Source organism: Falco rusticolus, chromosome 4, assembly GCF_015220075.1.
Source record: "Falco rusticolus isolate bFalRus1 chromosome 4, bFalRus1.pri, whole genome shotgun sequence".
NCBI classification, from domain to species: Eukaryota; Metazoa; Chordata; class Aves; order Falconiformes; family Falconidae; genus Falco; species Falco rusticolus.
In genome coordinates, this window is record NC_051190.1 from 96,351,546 (window position 1) to 96,369,212 (window position 17,667).

Below are 17,667 nucleotides of genomic sequence, written 5' to 3' on the forward strand. Positions count from 1 at the left end.
CTCAACCGGAATTTTCTTCTGTATTTTTCATCATCTTTAGCAAGATACCAAGATTTGAGAAATGAGATATGCCAACACTTTTGAGATAAACAACACCAACTGATTATGCAAGGGCTGGCAAATCACAGTTAAGAAACTGCAGTTCTATCTCCCTTCTTCAAAAAAAAGCCGAAGTACAAAAACTTAAAATGAACCCTCCCACAAATGGTATCCAGCAAATTATTCCAATTAGAATTACATAATTTAAAAACAAAATCATCTTGCTTCAAATACTAAACACATCTTCAATTGCAACAATAACTGATTTTAAAGTGTCACATGCAAACAAGTGCTTTTACCTAACAGGATAACAAACAACTGCTTCAGTACTCCCATAGCTTACCCTGGGAAACCTGGATAAGTTGGGTAAGGAGGTCCCTGTGCCTGTGTAGGTGCAGCACCTGCTGCAGGTGCACTGGCTCCTGGAGTAGGAGTAGGAGCAGGAGCAGCAGCAGGAGCTGCAGCTGTTCCAGAGGGTGCTGATGCAGAAGAGGAACTGCTTGCTGCAGAAATCACTGGTGGCGGCGGCCGTGCTGGTGGCTGTGGTTTAGTCCCCTAACAAGAGAAAGTGAATTAAGCCGCAGCTTCTTTCTGGAAGTCTGGGAATCAAAAGCTGTGGTTATATGATTAGTTGATTTTTATTTTTATTTGCATTTCAAACAGATATTCTATATTTAGTCTATATAGATAATACTGTGAACGATCTAAAAAAGCAGTAAGCTTTCCATTTCAAATCTATAAGTTATCAACACCAATGGTACCTCTCCGCGAAGTCTCTAGACTTTGCCCTTTATTTCACTTCAACACATTTCCAAATACACTACTATATTAACGAGTGATATACACAAATTACATATCAGTTTGGAGTTCCAAAGTATGGACCTGCTATTTTCAACCCATCAAATCCATAGCTTATATTTACCACCATGGTTCTGGGTGCTGGAGTAGGAGTTGACGATGCAGCAGGCTTACTTCCTCCAGCTGATGTGGTCTGATATGCAGGCAGAGGAATAGAGGGAGCACTGGGTTCCCTAGCAATGCTTTGCTGTAAATCTCTATAAAACAACAAACAAGCAAACACACAGCTTTAAGAATTTTTGTTACACACTTCAGCAAGCTAAGCTAAAAAGATAAAACAGAGTAAATCTAGTATTTAAAGCACAATCACTGAGCTAGCTCAAACTAAATTTGGAGTCCAAATCACTTCCACAGAAACAATCTTCTAGCCAACCCTCTGATTAACTGCTTACATTTATTGTTTAGTAATGTCTTCATGTTCCAACTCAATACTGTGTACAGATCACTGAATTAGACAAAAGCTTTGGGATCAGAAATTATAGAATAGTCAGAACATTTAGCAATTCGAAAGCTCTCCTGAGAACCTAAGGAAACCTCAAGGCTATGGAAAAGGATATAAGTAAATTTCACTAATTTTCAGTGAACTTTGACATGTAAAGATATGCTCAATAATAGAAGAAAAGCAATGTTGAATTGCTTGTAGATTGCCCTAAATTAGATAATACTGTTTAAAAAAAAAGTCTGCTAGATAGTCTGCAATATTTATATCACAGTCAACATAAATATCAACAAAAACCCTGGCAAAAAATCTGAATAGCTTAGCCATTCATAAGCTTTCAAGTTCTCTACTCAGTTACCTCTAGTGCTGGAATTACTCTTGGTAAGGTATTTTGGTATCTTACTTTGATAAGATACAAGGAGGCTTTGGTGTCATGTTGCACTACAAGCTGCCATTAAATAACAATTTTACAGTCAGCTTGTCATGAAAACTCCAAGGAAGCAGTTCTAAGTTACATATTGAGAGGAATGTAGCGCAGTTCTCAATGCAAAGATTCAGTATTTGAGATTGGGCAGATTTTTCAGAGAGACTTCAGGAAGCATTTAAAATTTCAGACAGTTCTGCATAAAAATTATATGTAAACAGCATGTAACAGTTAGAACTCGATACCTGGCTTTCTAAAACAGAATACAGGAGAGACTAACAGAGGTACACAGTCTGTCTAGTTAGCAACAAGCTACAGGCTCCTATTACATAGCACACAAAAGGTGAGCTCCAAAGGATCACAAAATTAGCAACCTCTGCAGAAACTTCACAGAAACAAGACTGAAACAAAAACTCTAAGAAAACTGTCTGCACAGTCACCCCTCCAGTAAAAAGGAATGATGGAGAAAAAGATGAAAATACTGCCTTCATGCTCTGTTACATATGCGTATGTGCATCTCAACCTATTTCCTGCAGAAAGCAGAGTAACTATTCAACACTGTATTACACTGAAACTAACAAAACCAAAACTTAACATCTTAGGAGATTACTTAAGGCAGGGGTCCTCAAACTACGGCCCATGGGCTGGATACGGCCCCCCAGGGTCCTCAATCTGGCCCCCCCGGTATTTACAGAACCCTCCCACCCGGGGTTGGGGGCGGAAACCAAGCAGCCGCAGATGACTGCCTGCCACTTCATCCGCGCGCCGGCCCCCTGTTTAAAAAGTTTGAGGACCCCTGACTTAAGGGATGGAAATAACAATTTTCTTAAAAATCATACTGCAAAGACTTAAAATCTGACTGCAAAGACTTACAGAGCAGTGGTGCCATTCAGAGTGAAGTATATTTTGACCACGAAGTGACCAAACACTTTAAATGTGAAGCCTTAAACATTATTACAACTGATCCTCTCCAATGGGCATTTACTGGGGATGGGGGAGGGGCAGGGATATATCTCTAATTCTAAATGAGACACCACCTAAACAAATTTATTTTCACTAAGTGAAGATGCAGCCCACAGGCAGTATTTTTATTGTAGTTGGGAGCAGGGGTGAACGGGCAAAACACACATTTTACTTACTCAAACTGTGGGTTGGGCACACAGAAATACATTTTGCCAATATCCCAAATCTGATCATTGCCCCTAACCTTGACAGGGTTTCATGGGAGTGAACAGTTAACACATGAGGCAGTAAAAGAAAGCATGGCAGGTTATATCAACACTAAACCTACAGCTTCAGGGAACACTAACATACTGGACATGTGAGAGAGTCAGGCCTATGCCTTGGTTAGGCAGCCTACAGCTTCCAAATTGCATGAAGTGGAAGAAAGGTAAAAGGGGTTGTATATAGTCACTAAGAATTAATTTACAAGTACGATGCCCAACTGAAAAAGAACAGTTCTACAAAGGATGAAGTTAGAAAAAATGAAGTTTGGGGGAGCGCTGAGCATCCTATTCACGGCATGGTACATACACAGAACAACTGCAGTTTCACCAACTGAAAATTCAGTAACCACTAGCCCGTTTTATAACAGGCTATGTGCTTTGCTAAAAGGCAAACCTTTTCAGTTATGCTTACTTCTTGAAAGGAGAGCCTGAAAATCAGGGCTGAAGCACACTGTACTGACCTCCACATGTGATAAGGCTAACAACATCATTAGGCACTTTCCTTCACATGCAGACAAAATCTGCCTCTCCCCTGCAATGCAGGCAGCCCACATACCTAAACAGTGACAAAATATCACACCAGATCAAGACTACAGAAAAGAGGTGGAACACCAGTGTTTTTCCCACCACCACACAACGCACACGGAAGGCAATCGTATGCTCAAGTATTTGTCTCATTTCTCAAACTGAAATGACAGCAGGAGCAAGGTGAAGAAATCATAACTTCCTCAAATAATAAAATAATTATCAAATACATGCCAAAAAGAGAGAGTGAAATCATGGTAAGATGAAACAAATTAATGCTGAAATATACATAGGAACAGCAAACTTCAAAGTAGATGTCTCCATTTATTTCTCCTACCACTTTCCTAGTTTTTCAGGGGAGGGGAGAGCGGGGTTAGCACTAAGGCAAAGAAGAGGTGACAGTCTTTACATACCTATCCTCCCTTTCTCATTTCATCAAGTACCATAATAAACATGTCCCCAAAGATGAATTTCTGATAAATACTTCACCCTTCCCACAATGCTTAAATAAAAAAAAATCAAAATCTTACTTGAGTAGTTCATCTCTTTCAGTCTTGCGAGCAAAGACAATGTCACTGCATTTGTTTTGGAATTTCAGCAGGATTTCTGTCAGCTCATTGTAAAACTAGTTAAGGAAAAAAAATACATAATACGCTCAGTCAATACTTTCAGACTCTATGCTAGCATCTTTCTATGTATTATTCCAGTTATAGGCATTCTATTACAACAGTGCCCAGAACATGCCATTGCAGTTAAATTTGCTAATGCTTTTCAAAAATAAGTATTAGTCAGCTGTTGTCGATCCTTGTAATACCATACAAATTTGTGGGGTTTTATTAATATATTTGTATGTGTCTAAGTGTAAGACTAGTTTAAGACAGCTAGAACATATATTAAAACCAGAACAAAACTAGATTACTTCTGGTGATAACTATTTTCTTTGAAGGGTATTTTTTCCTTTTGATTTTACTGCCTTCAGTCACTTCCACATATTCCATTTGTATAGACATTTCAGAGTTTTATTTTCTTTCTTCCTCTAGTGAGCTATCAATAAACCAGCACAAAGCACTTAGTACAGAAGCAGAAAGGCACTTTCCAGAAGCCCAGATCAAACAAAGCAAGGTGAATAAAGCCCTCTTCACGTTTCCTCACGTATGCAAGAGCAGTATATAAAACACAAATTTGCTAAGATGATTAAATACCATGGGACAACAGACGAAAGAATTCCTCGGATAAACTGGCTCATCTGGATACTTCAGCACCAGTCACTCAGCTGTAATTAATAACTTTTCCTATTTTATATCAAGCAATGCTCAGAAAAACTTACTTTTCAGGTAAGAACAAAGAAGCATTTCACAGCTGTCAAAACCTTCAAAACTCAAGCAACCTCACTTCAGCAGTAAAATCCTCAAAAATGCGCCTCTCATCTAGCATGTCTGCAAATTTCATTATGATTTTATTCACATCTCATTGTGTAAATACTGTCATTCCAAAACCTTAAGCATTACCGTACCTTTGTGCCTTCTTTCAAATTGGCTACAAGTTCCACGAAGTTATCATTTGCTACCGCTAAGCTCTTCAAAACTTCTTCCCTTAAGTTAGATTCATTGTTTGATTGTTTCATCTTTGAAAAATCCTGATGTGCATTCTTAAAAGAAGGGAAAAAAATAAGCAGTGAAAATAACACAAGCTAGTTCTATATGTTTGGGGGTTTTTTCCTCGTATTGCTTCTACCCCCTTTTCCCAATACCTGCCTTTCCCCACCTTCCATTGACACACTCTACTACCCAACACTTGCCATCTGCCAAGTGCAGTGGCTATTTCAGAACTATACATACATTAACACCCTGGCAGTAGGTATCAGCTAATTACCTATTCTGTTGCTGCCTTCAGCTAATTCTCAAACTCATACTGCAGACTCTCCTCCAGACACTATACTAATTAGGCTCTCTCCTGTACTACTCTCCATTGATATTCATAAAACCACACTGAAATTTAGTATTTTTAAGAAGTACTACATCAAATTTGGTTGACATTGGCAAGCTATTAAGAGAACAGGGAAGTGGAAAATTTACAGAAGGATCATCTCATTTCTTTGGGGAAAATAAACAAAACAAGCAATCTTTAAAAAAAAATTAAAAAAAAAAAAAAAAAAAAGACTACTCCATTTGCAGAAGCAGCCAAACTTGAACTCCGGGACATTCAAATATCAAAGGAATATCCATCAAGATTTTGAAGTATACTATTGTCAAAAAACAACTGAATACAAAATCCTTGATAAACACTGGCCACATGGTCATTTAGAAACAATTTTTTCCCTTTTGGAAAAGCCCCTTATTCTTGCAAGCCAAGATGTAGTCAGAAGTTGCTAGTGATCTCATGCACAAATAGGCACAACCATACTCGCGTCACTACTGTCACTTGTCCAAGCACTAAGACTTTTTGCCAGATGTTTCAGGTACCTGTCTTTAGTGTTACTGACAAGGCTGAATTTATAAATAGATTTATAAAATGGGAAATTATCATTAATTTTTACTTTGATGAGCTTTGCACATGCTAGAAGTCAAGCATGTTATAAACAGAAATTAAGATAAACCAAAATGGACTTCAGAGACCCAAAACGTCTTCTAGTAGACTGTAACGATGGGTCTCCTGTTTTACCAGAATACTAAGATAGGATGAGGAGAAAAATCAAAATAAACCCAAAAGCTTTTTAACACACCAGTTCAGCTTCCTTCAAGGGCAAAGCCATCTGCAGAAATGGGCCAAGAAAAGGTCCAAGAGAATTTACACTGGAGCTCTGGGAGGGTCTTCTGACAAGTCACATTTTCTTTCCAGTGAACACAAAAAACACCTCTGTATTTTTCAGTGATCAGAGGAGTAAAGGTGTATCAACTGGCCTACAACAGATTATCAAGCAAAACAGAGTAGAAAGCAAAGTGACATTTTGAAAGCACTGGAGAACTAATCATTGCCCCTTAGTTTACGAGGAAGGAAGAAGGCATAAGGGTATTGTACCTGAATGTTTTTGAGAAGTTCTTCCTGCTTTTTTAGAGACTCTTGCACTTTCTGTGTGTAACTTCCATAGATTCTGTCCAGCTCAGCCAAAGAGATTGACTCCTCATTTATAGCACCATCCTGTGCAAGTGCAGTCAGGAATTTGCTTGTCATGTCAAAATTTACAGATTTCAGGTCATTTTCCAGTTGTTCTCTATCCTTCTTAACTTCATCCAGATTGGCCAGCAAAGTTTTTAATACATTAACAACCTAGGCAATAAAAATAGTCAGAAGTGAGCATGTTTAGAGGAATTACTGCAAAAGTATACCCTATTACTTTTTTCATCACTCCTCACTGATGCTGGGAACACTACTGTATAAGTATTTGTTTATAAATGTGTTTAAAATGGCATAGCATAACAAAATGCAACAAAACAAAGATCTTCAAGAATTTCTCAAACTATGTTCTCCTCTAAAGATTTCCTTCCGCTAACAACACTGAATTAAAAAAAGTAGATTTCAAAATCTTTGTAGTAAGAAAAACCTGATCAGATACCTTCCAATAGTATATTCTAAAAATAGCAGTCAAAAACACTGCCTTCAAATCACTCCAATGAAAAAAATAATCACATTGCTATAGATAAGCCATGACCTTCTCAGAAAGGAAGTGGAAATATTTAAAATACTGGGCCACGTCTTTTACATTACCTGATCGCCCCAAGACCTGAGCACTATACCCCAACACCCTACATAACAAAAATACTCATCAAGGATTACTCCTTTTATAAAGTCAACCAGCCTTGCTGTCCATGGCAATAGATCTTGCTCACACTAAGTGTAATAAAATACACTTAGAGTTGCCTTTTTGTTTAAAATACGCTTCTTTTCCACATGTTAGTTACTACCTGTATCAGTTGTGACAGATACAACAGCAGCCAGCAATTAGCTTCCACACCAATTCATGTATGTTCACCTTGTTAAGATGAACAGCACTTCTATTCAAAACAGAAAAATATTTCAATGCTTTACCTCATTTCCTTGTAATGTTTTTGCTGGGTTGGCAGAAGGAATGGCTGCATTGAGTTCTGATTCTGGCTTACACAGAAGTGCAATCGTATCCCGGTGAGACTGGTAGCGCTCTTTAACTTGCCCATCTGCTTGCACAGCTTTATTCAAAATATTATGGTAATTGGTTCCCTCTGGTGGTGGGAGGAAAAAAAGCTTGTTTACATTATTTCAAAACTTGTCTTATCCAAGTCTTGCACCAAAGCAGTTTTGATATTTTTCAGCAAGTCTTCACACATTATGAGCCTGCACATTACAAAGTTATTAACACATAAATAAAACTTACTTCTAAGTTACATTTTAAATCGTGCATAAACTAGGAAGCTATGATAATTCTCCAGAGAGGCATACAAAACTATGAATGAACACTGGTTTCAGCTACCCCCCAGATTTAAACCCCTGTAACTTTGCCAAACTAAGGCAGTGGTATCAGTCCCTTGTTAGCTTCAAAATAATACATATTAAGTGCTCAGAAAACATGCTATATCAATGACACAAAGCAATTTGACTAATTACTGGGGGAAAAAACCCAAAACACTAAAGAGAAAAAGAACACCTTGATGGGAAATAACAAAAAAAAAACCAAACACCACAAAAACCACACAACAACCACCAAACCCAATGAAAAATACACTAAATTATTTTAAAAGGTAACTGCAACCAGATTCTTCTGAGGGCAACCATTTTTCATTACATATGCTTCCTGAAAGTTTAGGATGCACGCGCACTCCAGGGGTGCAAAAGCAGCAACAAACTCTCTGCTATCACATCATCACTCAACTCCAAATAATGGTGCAGACTGCAATAAGGATATTTCAGCATAACATCTCCTATACTGCAATTTCTGTATATTTAAAGATAATATCAGCGCACTGAAAATTATTTTAAGCTGGACGATGAGAATGGACATTTTTAGAGCATCCACAGAATCAAAACCATGAAACATGACATCTACCTGCCCTTAGAGGCTTATAGAGTTCATTGGATGGTGTTCTCTGCCAGCGTTCTTTGAATTTTGTTCGCAGGTCATTGTCTGTAGTTTCTTCTTCGTCTAATAATCTTAGTGACTACAAAAGTAAAATGATACATACATTAAACCGTCCTAAACATGAAAGTTACAAAATATACAGCTAGTGTAGAAAATATAATGAATGCTTATACATCCCTTTATTAATTTAATTTGGCAAATAAGAAAACAGGCACAAATCACCCAAATTTCTGTAGAATACTTCCCCTCCTCCAAACAGTTTTAAAAACGAAGTATTGTAAGGAAACATCTACATACATTTGTATGAACTAAACACTTTTTGAAGTGCTGTTGAAGTTACAGATGTGTGCAATTATCCAAAACATTTTCTATTGCCATTTAAAAAGTTCAGCAGTGGTGCTTTTTAAGAATGTTTTAGTGTCAACAGTTGCTAAGCTTACTTCATCTAAAATTTCTTTGTTCCTTTGTAGCAGTTCAGGCAGATCTTTGATCAGCTGATCAACAGTCTGAATTCCTCCCTGTTCAATCACAGACTTAGACTTGTTCAAAATAGACTGAGGAACAGTATCACCAGACACATCTTCAATAGCAGCAGGAAGATTGAGGGAAGCCAAAACACTGAAAAAGTCAACATGTTAAATAGCAACTTGTTTGTAGTTTTATCTCATAGCTTCATCCTGTAAATAATACTGCTATCCAAACAATCACACTATCAATTACAATGGAAACAAAACTAAGAACTCTAAGCTTATTCCTAGCTTATACCTCTCCAAAAATATGCTTCAATGCTCTTTAAAAGGCTAAAAGAAATCCTAGTCTTCCCGCTCTTACAATTATGGCAGACATTTTCAGAATTAAGTATCTGGTAGATAAAGAACTAACTGCCTTGATATACATTCCTATCTTTCAGCTTGATAAAATTTTGTTTATTACTATTTATTTTAAAGCACAAAATTTTGGAGGAAAAAAACATCATGTATTGAGTCACTGGTACAATCAAGCTGACCATTGGAATGTGAAAATCCTTCTAGATTAACCGTGCTGGAACTTTTTTGGAACAAGTGTCAGACTCCCAAGAAAAAAAAAAAGAGGGAAGACTGAAGAAAATTAAACACTATTTGTTCTTAATAAGCTTTCAATCTTACCATCCGCAGAAAAGTAGTTCTAAATAACCCTGCTATGGCTGAAGTTTTCCAGCCTACCATACAGTAACAAAAGTCCGCTGCTGTATTCTGGATGTCCGCAGGATGCAAGGTAACCAGTGTTTATAGGCTGTTCTGTAACTCCCCTTGAGAAATTTAACAAGAAGCCATACTTACCCATTCGCCAGATTTGTGGCTTCTCTCATCTGGGCTATGTGCCTGTTTACTAGATCTGCCTTTCTCTGGTTGTAAATGCTCACAGACTGCTGAACTTGCAATGGAACCATCTTCTCAAACAGGTCTGCAATTAAAGTAGCATAAGTTACTCAAATTGCACTGTGACTTTAAAAAGGAAACAAACATCTTCGCAGCTCTTTTGTACAGAGACTAAACAGTTTAAGCTATGCTCCCTTACTCCAAGATGTCTTAAAAATATACACAATTCTAAAGGTTTTTAGATTTCAGTTTTTAAGACTGAAAATGAGTTAGAAATAATTTAAAGGCATTACATTTAAAACAATTGTAGGATTACAAATCAGATTTTCCTTAAGGCTTCATTTCTAGTTTTGCTTCTTTAAAAGAAGAAAATGAGCAACAGAGGACCATTTTTCACAACTCCCCTGTACAGCCAACAAACTGAAATTTTTCAACTTTATGGATGGGCAGCAACCAGGTTAGTTAAGATTGCACAAACTGATACCTTTCCCTTATATTACTGTTCCTCCTGAAATTAAAAAGGTTGCTTTAATATAGGAAATAGAGTTGCAGAGAAAATCTGAGAAAAATCTTTTAAGAGAAGGGCACATGGCAGATAATTATCTTTAACCTGTGGTTTATTCTTCCAGTACTTTTACCCTCAAGTAGTAGCACAACAAAGTGGAAGAGACAAAAGTCACTTTCAAAAACACTGCTGTATGCTTAACAATTCATAAGTAAACACCTACATTTCATGGTACAAACTTTGGTGGCCATGGATTTCACAAGGTAACAACTACCCTGTTCGCTCCACACTCTTCGCTTACCAGTGAATTTCTGACTGAGGGGAACTACAACTGGAGTAGACTTCACAAGACTGGCTTTTCCAATAGACTCCAAGTCTTTCAGGTCAGGAACCCGGTCATGGTAAATGAAGTCATTGTCTTTTTTGGCAGCTGTAAGTGCACGGTTGATTTTGTCAACCAGATCTTTAACATTTATATATTCATCATAACGAGATGCCACTGTTTTCACCAAGTCTGCCGCATGCTAAGAAAAATTAGAAAGAAAAAAACGATTAAAAACAAAACTTTTCTTTCTCCCTTTCATATATACTTAGGAAAACATATGAGCTTCCCAGTCAGCCAAATAACTACTGCCTACATATAAGATCAATTTATTATTTCCTTAAGAAAATATGCTCCCCTCTTACCTATTCAAAAGGACAAAGGAGATTTTACTCATTGAAATAGTTCACTGGGGTAAAAAAAACCAACCAAACAACAACAAACAACAGAACAGTCACCAAGTAATATCTCACAATAGCCTTACTATGTCTCCCCAAAAATCCAAAAGAAGTAATCATGAGTTAGAGGCAATAACATTTCAAACACTCATTCACAACAAGATTTTTTAAAAAAAGACTGTGTGCCATCTTCGTGTTGTTCCATGAAACACACAGCTTGCTTTTGCAGGTACTGTAAATTGTTTCTCAACCGTGCTCACATTCAGAAAGTAAGAGGCCAGAGTCGTGCTTTTCACATCTGCCACTAAATCCATCTAACCTTCAGCTCAGAAGTTACAGAAAGTATGCTTTACTCCTACTGCAAATTAAAATAAAATATAAGGTCTGCTGTCTCTGTTTGTCTGCTCAGCCTATCTGATTTTCCTACATCCAGTTTACTGCAGGAGGGATGCAAGACAAAACATTGTCCTTTGATCATAACGGTTCAATCCTGATCACATTTGTATTGTGGATGTGTAAAAACAAAACAGTAAGCAGAAATGTCAGTTGAGGTTTACATAAACTCACCACAATTCAAAGAGTCAAACTTCTTGGGATTTTGAAGTGAAACTTGAGCTACTTTAGAAGTGAAGTAAAGTTTGAAGTTTCCTGAGATTTTTTTGCCACTTTCCATTGTGCCATAAATCACACAACAGTGGTTTTGGTTTGATACAATACTACAGTCTAACTAGCACTTGCCAGAAACAGAAAATGGGATAAGAAACAGGGGTGTGCATAGATACTTTATTTTGGAAGAATTTCTGTTAATCTTGCCCCACTCCCCACCCCAATTTAATCCATCTTTATTCTAGCTTTTAAAAAGGGAAATAAAAAGTATTATTTTATAGCAACTTAATTTTTCAAAGCCTCAACAAAAAGGGTACTAAACCTCTAATTTGCACTAGTTATGGAAGCACTATTTCAGTAATTGTAGAGAACACGAATTAAGTTTCATCTTACTAAGTGCATTAAACAAGACACAGGATTTTAACTTCTGACTACATGCTGTTCATGGAGCAGTGCTAAAATTAAATAATAGTGGAGTAAAGAAGCTCTTCAGGCTTCACTAAAACAAAAAAAAAACAACCCAAGCTTTAACTGTTCAGCTTGAAGGGATACTCCCTCTAACACAACATGGAAAAATCATGGACACAAACTGATTTACTATGTAACTTAATGATAATAACTTTGATATAGCCAGACCTGTCACAGGTGAGCACTAATAAAAAAAATAAATAATCAAGATCCTATTACAGTACAGTCCCAGAAAAGAAGGTCTGCTAGGCAGATTTGAAACTCAAGAACAGATACACCTTCATCTACCACCTAATAATTCATAATACAACAGCTTGCTATTAAAAGTTCATATAGGCACTTCACTGTCATGCAAGCATACAAAAAAGTTTCAAGCTCCACCCTCCACCAAGTCAATAAATGCATAATGGTAACTTCAGAGACTTAGATGTTGACATTTTGAAACTCTCCTGCATTATCAGTAAACAGATATTGCACACAGATCCTACAAAGTCAGTTGAAGCAGCACTGCATTATTTTTTTTTTCTAAGGACGAAGGGATTTGAAGTAGTTCCTTTTTAGCCATTTTCTTTCATACTGTACTAAAAACATGAAAGGACCTTACTCATTACAACATCTGAATCCCTCTAGAAACCAGATATAGAGACAAAAAATTTATAAAGACTAAAAATACAATTGTTTGTACATTTTTCAAAAATTATTCAGATTTAAATGAGGATTGCAGGAAAGGAGCTGGGTATAGACCAGGCAGAACTTTAACGTTCTGGGGATTTTGTAATAACTTAACTTAGGAAAATTTATTAAGAATCTGTTTTATTAGCTATACTAAGATATGAAGCCTATGCAAACAAAGATACAGACTTAACATGTCAAGCAGTATCAAATTGCCCAAAAATCATTAAGCACACACCTCTATAAAAGCTAGAGATACCACTCATCACTGCAACTGCTAATAATTTGATTCACATGATAAACATGCTCTACAATTTTTTAATACATTTCATTCTTAGTTACTTGAATTTTAGAACTCTGAACTAGCTTTTCAAGATTTAAAGTCTTCCCCATATTTTTCAGAGAAGAAGGAAAATTACCCACCTGTAACCTCCCAATTTCTTCACCAAATTTCTTCTGCTGTTTTGCCAGGATAGATTGATGATATTCTGCATTGGCCTGCATAATGCAGTGCTTTGCAGCCAGAACAGGAAACACCTCCTGGAAATAAAAATACTGACCAGGGGAAAGTCCAACCACATTAACCACCACAGACAACATGGGATGCAGGAAGAAAAAGGAAGAAGAAAAGGAAATTAGAATCACCCAATTAATGGTTTAGATCGGTTAAAACATTAGAAGTAAATGTCTGAGACCACATGACTTTGCACTGATTAATCCAGTTTCAGCGTTTGGTTTTTTTATCTGTTGCTGCAAAATTCTTAGTGTCCATTATTTTAGATAAACTACAAATTACATTCAAGCCATGAAGTCCCAACATTTACTTCAAAGATTAGAAATGCATGCATGTATTAGAAAGGATAGTTGCAAGAACACACCCAAATGCCCCCAAGAAAAAGCCAAGACAAGGGCGGGGGGAAGACGACAGGCCTTTTGGGTGGGATGGTTTTTTTGTTTTCTCTGTGTATGTTTTCTTAACAAAGTACATTTAGAACAGCAGCAGGCTTATCAAGAAAGTAACTACAATTATGAAAGCAAAGAATAAAGAGGACCAGTAACTACTGAAACAGAAAGCAATTTAAAAGTCACTTTCATGCTTTTATATAAACGAACTTATCTCTGCAGGAATACCAAGACATGAAGACGACATTATGCTGCAGCCCACAGTATAGGCATGGTCTTTGATCAAGGATTTGGCCTTACGGTTCTATTTCTTAAATCAAGGACAACTGGAAAACCAGAGTGGTGTTTTAAAGACCTCAGTATATAAAGACCTGCTTCACATTTGTGCAAACCCACTGCGCCACCCAGAGATGAGGGGGGAGAAAAAAACAAAAACAAAAACCAATAAAAAAAGGGGGTAAATTTGGAAGACAAAGCTGTCTGGGAGGCCTTACAGCTGGACTGACATCCCAAGTCAGCCTCTATTTCACACTCCTACACATGTAGCTTTTCTCAGACCTGGTGTTAACTCACGGAACCAGCAAACCTCATTATGTTCTTTCAAATAATCAACTGGCAGATTACTTGGCAACTGGAAGAGGGAGCAGATCTATGGCTTAGAAAGGTCCACAACAACAAAAGACGGAGCAATGGCTTTATTATATCTCATTGCCTCTCAGAATCAATCAAACATAATACCTAAGTGAGAAATAGCCCCAATCTGTAAAATGCTACAGAATGCATGAGAGGAAATACGTGCATACATAGAAGAATCTATCAAGCTGCAGCCAAGCAAGATACAAATTTAACTTTAAAAAAAACAGTATTTTTTTCAAACACACATACAAAAGGCCACTGACTAGCCTACAAAGTAATCTGTGTTAATTCATTGCTTAAGAATAAAAATGCACACTTTTACTTTAGTTCAGTAGCCCTTACCCATACAGTTTCTACCATTATCATTCTATTCTGCATTAGAAACCTGGGGGGAGGGAGGGCAGCAGGGGCAAATGAACATTACCTGGGTTTTTTTCCCCCAGAGGGAATAAAAGTGCCTTAGTCAAATAATTGCCCAAGTATTTGCTGAAGACTGCATATTAAGTTACAGGACCAAACATCAACAACTTCCATTTATCAATGGTAAAAATATTTTTAGTACTTTTCTAATGTATTTTTAGTAAATCTAGTATATTCCACAGTTTTTTTCTAACAAGACAGACACTGAAAGCTATTAGTGAATGAAAAATAACTGCAAATTAGCAACAAGGGATGCTTCCCAGGGATGTTCAGAAAGAAGCACTACAGAAGACAATCTCCAACTTAGCTAGATACAGATTTCAAGAGTCCCACAATATCGAAGTAAATCTTATCCACCTGTTACACTTGTAACACCGTACAACAGGTTCTCTACTGTTTTATGATATGAACATAACTGATACACTTGATACTTCAGAATTATCTCGGTTTAGCCTTGACTGTTCATTTGAGTGCTGTTGGTTTTGGGAAGATGCAGAAGGTGGTTTTTTCATGCTCTTTGAATATATACTGTATAACAAATACATTGAAAACTTGCTTATTTTTGAAGTATCAAGATTGTTTTGGGGCACAGGAAGAGGAGAAGGCAGGCAGAAGGACAAAGGACACACAGCGACTTCCAAACATATTTTTCATTAACAGGGAAGTGAACAGTACCACTGTATTCATGCTGTCAACAAGACAGCATATTTCACATGAAAACATTGGAACTAGAAGCCAATTAAGCCCCATTAGAAAGTTGTTAGTTTGAAAAACAGATGTAGTAAGGCATTAAGTACTAAGAAAGCATCCCTAAATGCTATCACAAACATTTCAAGTTGACTTCAAAAGAAACGCATCGCAAGTAAACACACTTCATGTAGTAAGATTTTACTTATTTAAAAAAGCCACACTATCTTTTGCCTCCTAGATTCTTTGCTGTTTTTCAAATTACAGGTTTATTTCCCTTAAATGTAGCAATATGTCAGCTTTTCTTGAGGATACATTTTAGGTGTATTTTATCGAGTACATTGTAAACAATAACAGTTATTCACAATAACAGAAGATCCCAAATGGTTTCCATGAGAGTTACTAACCTTGGGCAGAGTATCTTTATATTGACATTGTTTGTAAGCATCACCATAGTAATCTGCAGCTTGATTAGCTAGTTTAGCTATGATACCATCTTTCATTTTATCTGGCAGGAGGGCGAGAGAAAACAAACAACAGTTATGATTATCATCAGTTTCTACAAGCGAACAGGCAAATTACTTCATCTTCAAACAGAAAGAACTGCATTCTAAGGGTATAGCTTTACATTATAGCTCAAAGGAGGGATCCCATTCTTCTCTCCTGACATTCAGCAGCAGTTTCCAGATTCTCTACTTCAGCCATGAAGCTCAAGATTCTGTCAGGTGTACAATAGATCTTCTGGCAGCTGCTGGCATTTATGCAGGATTAAGAGTGATGCTTTATCTCACACCAACGGCAAGCTGCCGACAAAAGCTGCAGTCCCACTCTAACTCTGGCAGCTTGTTCCCAGCCCTTCCCCTGCGCCACACAAGCGTTTGTGCAGCCATAGTCAAATAATCTAGCTGAAATCTAGTTAGGAAAAAAAAACAACTTAATTTTCAGCAGGATCTGTTCTCTAAGCCAACTCAAAATATGCTTAAGTGCAAGAGAAGAGAAGGGACTGGTCCTTTCTGTGGCAGTCCATACCACCATTGGCTTACAGCAAGCATAGAAATACCATTCCTAGACATAAAAAAACCCCACAGCTCCTCCAAGTGGCATCCACTACTTCATATCAAAGCCTCATGAGCCTAGCAGCAATAGTATTCCCTGCCTCACATGTTTACCCTGCTCCTGAAGCCAAAACTGTTAAAACAGGAACATGCTCATCTATCTCTTTTTATAATAATCTCTGGCCTGCAATAGTAATTCAGCCTTTCAAGAGAAGGCAGGCAATCAAACTTTGCACTTTGGCCATCCACTCTAAACAACTGCCCTTACAAACAAATATCCTCCGATTCGGGTGATTTATATGCACTGCCAGAATGATAAACATGAGTGCAGGGTATGCAGAGAAGTCTGCAGAGTACGCTTAATCGCCCAAATTAAATAAAAAGAATTTCCAAATGGTCTTCTCATTCCAGCATATTCACACACAGTATCTACAACACTTCAGGCACAAGCTACGATGCAATACATTTACCTTCTATGAGGTAAATGCATTTAAAGTATGCCAGAAAGATCTTTTCACTGTGGAACAGAATCCAGATGACAAATGGAGAGCAAGGAGCTTGTGAGATCCAATAACTAACTCCTTTGCTAGAATGTTTTTGTCCAGTGCACTAAATATTTAATAAACCCCAAAAAAGTAAAATCTAACCAGACTGTCCTTGTAGCCCCACCTAGTGTATGGTAGTTGCATCTTCCCTTCATAGAGCTTGAGCTCTAAGCCAAAAAAAAAGGGGGGGGGCGGGGGCCACGGACGACAAGAACAACCCTGGCATATTAACTAATATTAACTAAATTTCCATTAACAAAGGACACATTAGAGGAGACTCATTTGTCAATGCAGACAGCTCAGGATAGATCTTTCACCATCCAAAAGCGTTAGGTTTTAGCCACGTATCTTTAAAATACTGCAACTACAATAGAAGCCTTGAGATGGAATAGTGAACATATGGAGATTTAGGGACACTTAAAACATTAAGCAAGGCTCAGAAATTGAAGAAATGATGTGTGGTTATGCAGTGGAGTTAGATTTGACTGACCAGTTTTGGTTTCTGCCAAACACTTCTGCTTCCTTTCCACT

General features: G+C 37.3%; 1 protein-coding gene across 4 annotated transcripts in view; it reads right to left on the reverse strand.

Moving 5' to 3' along the window:
* The window catches only part of LOC119146430 (programmed cell death 6 interacting protein), a 34,545-nt gene that overhangs the window by 2,949 nt on the left and 13,929 nt on the right, over positions 1–17,667 (reverse strand). The window contains exons 6-17 of one of the 4 annotated variants that reach the window (XM_037384060.1): positions 15,944–16,044; positions 13,314–13,445; positions 10,726–10,948; positions 9,881–10,004; positions 9,002–9,179; positions 8,529–8,640; positions 7,538–7,707; positions 6,530–6,778; positions 5,025–5,159; positions 4,042–4,136; positions 965–1,094; positions 383–594 (exon numbers count right to left, since the gene is read on the reverse strand). In XM_037384060.1, the coding sequence (XP_037239957.1) occupies positions 383–594; positions 965–1,094; positions 4,042–4,136; positions 5,025–5,159; positions 6,530–6,778; positions 7,538–7,707; positions 8,529–8,640; positions 9,002–9,179; positions 9,881–10,004; positions 10,726–10,948; positions 13,314–13,445; positions 15,944–16,044 (1,861 nt within the window). Of the gene's footprint in view, positions 1–382; positions 595–961; positions 1,095–4,041; positions 4,137–5,024; positions 5,160–6,529; positions 6,779–7,537; positions 7,708–8,528; positions 8,641–9,001; positions 9,180–9,880; positions 10,005–10,725; positions 10,949–13,313; positions 13,446–15,943; positions 16,045–17,667 lie in introns of all 4 variants that reach the window. The other 3 variants (XM_037384062.1, XM_037384061.1, XM_037384059.1) reach the window with 3 other exon arrangements.